We start from the raw sequence: 5,901 nt of genomic DNA on the forward strand, positions 1-5,901 counted from the left end.
CCCCCCCCCCCGCCCCGACTCTCAGCCTCTGGGAGGTGAACAGCTTCTCAGAGAGATGGGCTTCCGGGGACCCCTTGTCCACTGGCCGCTTCTGAGCTGGGTTAGTTGCCTCTCCCTAGCCTGAGCTCTCCGGGAGTCTGTCCTCTGGGACCCCTCCCAGAGCGCCCCAGGCCCATGCTGGCCTCAGATTTGGGCCTGGAAAGAGCCCTGGGCTGGGCTGGAGACCTGGGTTCCAGTGCTGGTACAACTCCTAACTCACTGTGAATCTTGGGTGGTCTCACCCTCTCTGGGCCGCATTTTTCCTGCCATCTCCTGAGGGCATTGATCTATTTGACCCCTGAGGGCCCTTCCAACCCTAATATGAACGTCAAGTTCTTTGAGTCCAGGAACCAGGGCTACTCAGCCTAAGCCACGGTGTGGGCTGGGGGTGGGAGTCCGTGACAGGAAGACATGAGGGGGGCCTAGGCAGGAACTAGGGCTCCCAAGGAGGGTCCAGCTCCCTTCCCCCACCTCTCTCCCAGCAGGAGGGGAGAAAGATTTATTCTGGAGTCTGTGAACCTGTTTCTCCCCTCCCCCAGGGCTGGGACTAGCCTGCACAGCTGTTGGGGGACTCTCCCTTGGGGAGCTTAGTCCCACCTGCCAGAGAACCAAGGCATTGGATTTCTCTGCCTGTGTCTGTGTGCCTGCACGTGTCTCTTTGTATGCACACGTGCGTGCACGGTATGCTAGTCATGTACGTGCATGCGTGTATATCTAGACACGTGTCTGTGTATACGCTTCATGTGTACATGTTGCTGTGCAGCTCTCACACCTGTCTCTGAGTCTGGGGCCCCTGCATAAACTCTTTGCACTGGCTGTAAGTGGGGGCTGATGGTGTGTGGGAGGGGCCCTGCCTCACCCCTTATGCCCAAGGACACCAGCCTCCCAATTCCCTGGAACCTCCCTCTGGTCCTTCCAGCCCTCCTTCTCCAGAATGTCCCTCCTTCCTGGCCCTTCCACCTTCTCTCAGCACCACCTGCTGAGGGTGACCCTGCAGACACAGCCTGAGTGGTCTAGACTGGGTGGTGGACCTGTCTCAGAGAGACCTCGCTCACATGGGGGGCTGGAAGACCCTGGGGCAGGGCAAGCCAGGGACGGGCTCCATCCCTTTCCAGAACATGCCCAGGGCTGGGAGCCCACAGGGAGCTCACCCATCCCAATGCACCCATCTGCCTCTGCGACCCACTCACTGTGCTGGCAGCTCACTCCCCGCACGGGAGGGCAGGGCCAGAGGGACTGCTCTCCCGCAGAGCCCAGCAGCCTTCCTGTCCCGGCTGGGATGCCCAAGAGTCCTGGGTTCCAGCACTGTCTCCTCTGTTGTCTCTCAGTGGCCCTGGACAAGTCACACCCTGTCATCTGTAAAATGGATGATCTGTAGAGAGGATTAGACAAGATGACCCCAAAGGTCCTGTGCAACTCGAAGATGCCACATCCTGCTGGCCTGTCCTGTCTCTCTCACTTCTTCTTGCCCTTGTTCCTCGTTCCTCCCCAGATGCAGTGCCCTGCCCCGCCCCGCCCCCTCACTCACCAGAATGACCCCAGACGCCTCCCTAGTGGGTCTCCTCGACTCCATTTCTTAGCCCTGCACCTAGACGCCAGAAGTATTTTCACATCTGCTCTCTCCCACTCAAGAACTTTCACTGGCTCCCTCTTTCTCTCCTTTCAAAGCTGAAAGCTTTAGTCTGACTCCTGTCACTTGCTGGTGTTGACACTCCTTCTGCTTCAGCTCAGTTGATCCAGTCCTGTTTCTGCCACCAAGTGCCAGCACACTCCACTCACCTCACCCAGAATGCCTTCTCCCAGCCGGCCTCAAACTTGCCTTAAAACCCCCTCCCAGAGGGGCTCTAATCAGGCCTTCCCTCCCCATGCTCTAAGAGCTGATAGCCACTGTTTGCACTTGTCATGCCTGCTTATCTGTGTCTGCCTGGGTCCTGTCTGTGTGTGAGTGTGTTTGGCCCCTCCCCCATTGGGCTTCGAGCTCCCCAGGGGAAGGGGTCGTGGGTCCCCCATTGGGTTGGGGCCTTTCGGACGGCTGAGATGCTGATGCGGCAGGATCGACAGGTGTGAGAGAGGGCTCCTGTTACCTGGGGACGCTGCCTGGGACTTGACCTCCCCGTGGACACCCCTCCCACCCCCTCTGGCTGCTGGGCTAGTTGAAAGATGATAAGAGGGGAGGCAGCTGGGTGGGGGAGCTTGAAGGGGCCCTCCCAGGTGGAGCTGGGCCTCCCCCTGTGCTGCTGAGGGCCCACACCCACCTCTGTTCCCTACAGGAAGAAGAGAATGGAGGCCGAGGAGGAGGTGAGGAGTGGCAGGGGGCTGGGCTCCAGGGGCTGGGGCTGAGCTGGGACTGGTCCTCCCACTGGTGTCTCTCCCTCTCCCCAGGTCAGCCTGGATTCTGCTGCGCCCCCAACCCTTGCCTGATGCCCCTGTCTTGGCTCTTCCCTGTGCGTCCGCTCGAAACCTCTGCTCACTCTCTCTGTCCTCCCTTTCTTTTCTCGCAGTTGTCTTCCTCTGGGCCTGTCCATTCCGCGCTGGGGGTGGCGTTCTGGGGAGCAGATAGGTTTCTAAGCTCTGGCCCCTGCCCTGGAGTTACTCCCAGCCTAGATGGAGGCAGAGGCAGGGCCTGCAGGGCCCTCGGGGCGGGAGGTAGTGAGCCGCTGATCAAGGGCTGTCCTTGGGGATAGAGGCATTGGGGTTCTCGGGGCATAACGGGGGCCCTGAGGTCTTTCTCTTTTCAGATGTGAGCCTAACTCCCCTGGCTGTCACCCTTGCTCTCCCAAACGGCTCCTTACTGGAACCCAGGCTTCCCGGGGTATTCAGCGCAGAACCCCTTGAACAGGCAGACTTCCTTCTCTGCCACTGGGGCCTTTGCTGGGCAACCATGGGGCCACTGTCTTCCCGAATCCCCATTGCAGAGGCCTGTGATGGGGGAGGAGCCAGCTGACCTAGAGCAGGCCTGTTTCTCTGGTGGAGACAGTTAACAGTTAGCAGTTAGCACTTAGCAGCAGAGGAGTATTGCTGGGGTGTAACGTGACGTCATGAAGGACCGAGTGCCAGTCCCGGGATCCTTAGGCCTCTGCTTGGAGTCCCCTGACCCTGGGGAAGGGAGTGGGGTGGGAGGTGCAAGTGCTGGGTCTCTGTGAGCCTCAGGGTCTTGCTTGGCTCTCCTTGGGTCTGGGTGTGGACACTCCCTGTGTGTGTGGGTTTTCCTCCCTGCTGTGTATCTTCAGGACTTTCATGGCACCCTTCCTTTGTTTTGTGACTTTGTGTGTGTGTGTGTGTGTGCGCGTGCGCATGTCTGTCTGTCTGCCCCTCTAGACCGTGAGCTTGGGAAGGGCAAGGGCCATGTCTGTCCATCCTCTGTAGTCTACTTTCTAGCACAGCGCTGGGACGCAGGAGCCATTTAAGGAGTGACTCCGTGTGTTTTCATTTTCCCAGCAGTGTGTTGTCTTGTCTGATCCTGTGCATCCGTGTCCCTGTGGATGTGTGGGTCTGTGTTTGTGTCCGTGTGAGTGTGATCACTGTCTGAGTGTGTGTCCCCTGTGTGTGTAGCTGTGCATGGGTGTGACCTTCAGCAGCCACCCCCAGCTAACCTGGCTGATGCTCACCAGGACCCTCCCCCCGGCACCGCCTGGAGCCCATGGACACCATCTTTGTCAAGAATGTGAAGGATGATGGCCCTGCCCATAGGGCGGGGCTTCGAACAGGTGAGCTGTCCCAGTTACGTGGCTCATCGCACAGCTCTGGGTCTCTTCTCCCTACCCTCTGGTTAGGATGGAATTTCGGGATCCAGGTGTTGGGGAGGCTCCTGTCCCCCACTGTTATCCATACATGGTACAGGGGTTCTCAGGTAGGGCCATTGACACCCTTTGGCCTGCTCACCTGTGGCCTTGTCCCTGGTCCCCAGGAGACCGGCTGGTGAAGGTGAATGGGGAGAGCGTCATCGGGAAAACCTACTCCCAGGTCATAGCTCTGATCCAGAATAGGTGAGCGCCCCTGCCTCCCTTCTCCCACGAGAGCCCGCAGCCCACTCACAAGTCCCTACTCACCCCAGCCCCTTGACCCTGGTGGTGCCCTGGCGACCAGGATCCCTGTTCTCCCAGACCCTGTTGCCTCAGCCTGGCCTGACCCCCTGCCCTGTCTCTGTAGCGATGATACCCTGGAGCTCTCCATCATGCCCAAGGACGAGGACATCCTCCAGCTGGTGAGTCCTGCCCTGCTGTCTGAGGTGGAGGACCCTGGGTGCTGAGGGCAGGATGCAGCCCTTCTCCTTGGGCCTTCCTCCTGCATCGGGCCCTCTGGGAGGCGGAAGAGTGAGTGTGGGGGCATCACCAGGCCGGCATTGCCCAACTGGGGATGCCAGGCCTGTCCCCGGGCTGGGGCTGCTGGTTGCTTCAATCGGGGCTGTGCTGGGGGAGGGGGAGGCACTGGCCTTGGCCGGCAGGATTCCTGCCAGGGTGTCCGGAAGGAGCGTGACCCAGCGGGCCCTGCCAGACTGGCACGTTCCTGTGGCTCCCGTGAGACACCTGTTCCCCACACCCCTCCCTGCCTGGCCTCGAGTGAGTGTGTCTCCTATAGATGTGTCCACACACACACAGACACACACACACAGACACACACACACACACACAGTACCTCACTTTTGTGTGCTCCCATTCACACAGCATACCATGGACCACCCAATACATAAGCAGAGAACACTAGATACACAGCTGCACACAGCCCACCCTTCAACTAGCACACCGTACACTGCAGTATGTGATAACGCACACCACCTGCCAGACACACCATACCAGGCACTTACCACGATACACACCACCCCTCAGTGCTACACACAGGCACCCACTACCCCACACCCATGACCACAAATGTCACAGCGCACCACACACTCCTCAGCATCTCAGATCCCCACAACACAACACCGCAGTGTGTTCCACCACATACACCTGGACTTCTCATCACCAAAACACGAACACTTATGACATCACAGATGTTTGCTGTTGTCACAACACGTACGCCCACAGACATCGCAGCCTGCTCCATCCCAGCACAGGCGTGTGCGCTCACCGGTGTCACAGCAACCCGAACTTCCACAATCACGATGCGAGTGCAGATGCCCCTTCCTTCACAGCTAGCACTCGGCGTTCACCCACCGCTCACAGAGCAGGTACCACAGACGCTGCACGCGGTGGACCCTGCACTCACACGTGTACCCGTTTATGCCACGCGCTCCGTGCGCGTCACACACGCACACTCACACACACATGCTGCCTCTCTCTGTTTCGCCCCCAGCTCTGACCCTGTGTCCAGAGCAGTCCTCTCTGCCCAGTACCCAGTTTCCTGGTCTCTTGGATGCCAGCCAGATGCCAACTTGCTTGCCCCCGAGGTCACTGCCCCCCCCCCGGGAGTCAGCCTAGGGCCAAGCCTGGGAGGTCCTGGGAGCCACAGTGCTGGCTTCTGCCCTGGATGTGCTCTCACAATCACTGTAATCACAATGCCATGCTTGGCCCCATGCCCCTCTGGGAACCTCCAACTCGTGACCTCAATTGTCCCCTTGCCCTTCCTGGGGACGGGGAGGCAGGGGTGGGGACCAAGAGGGGTGCGCGGCTCTCCCCAAGTCTCCAGGGCCCTGCCCGTATGCCCTTCCCCAGGCTGAGGGCGACGTGCTGGGGGGGATGGGGTGTGACAGGGCGGGACCTGGGGCGTTGCTCTCTCCAGCCGGAGTGGGGCAGGGTGGGACAGCAGCCTTGAGCTCTGCTGCCCAGGCTCGGGTGGGCAGGCAGACAGACCCAGATGTCAGCATCTGGGGGCCTCTGCTGGCCCCCCTCTCTCTGGCTGGCCAGAGGGTGGGGCCCAGGCATT

At 60.0% G+C, this 5,901-nt stretch overlaps 1 protein-coding gene across 1 annotated transcript in view; it reads left to right on the plus strand.

Annotated features, from left to right (window-relative positions):
- The window catches only part of ARHGAP23 (Rho GTPase activating protein 23), a 77,284-nt gene that overhangs the window by 30,851 nt on the left and 40,532 nt on the right, over positions 1–5,901 (plus strand). Inside the window, exons 3-6 of the mRNA XM_007465138.1 lie at positions 2,310–2,337; positions 3,651–3,746; positions 3,947–4,025; positions 4,189–4,243. Of these exons, the coding sequence (XP_007465200.1) occupies positions 2,310–2,337; positions 3,651–3,746; positions 3,947–4,025; positions 4,189–4,243 (258 nt within the window). The remainder of the gene's footprint in view (positions 1–2,309; positions 2,338–3,650; positions 3,747–3,946; positions 4,026–4,188; positions 4,244–5,901) is intronic.

The sequence above is a fragment of the Lipotes vexillifer genome, unplaced genomic scaffold (assembly GCF_000442215.2).
Source record: "Lipotes vexillifer unplaced genomic scaffold, Lipotes_vexillifer_v1.1 scaffold591, whole genome shotgun sequence".
In the NCBI taxonomy this organism is placed as follows: domain Eukaryota; kingdom Metazoa; phylum Chordata; class Mammalia; order Artiodactyla; family Lipotidae; genus Lipotes; species Lipotes vexillifer.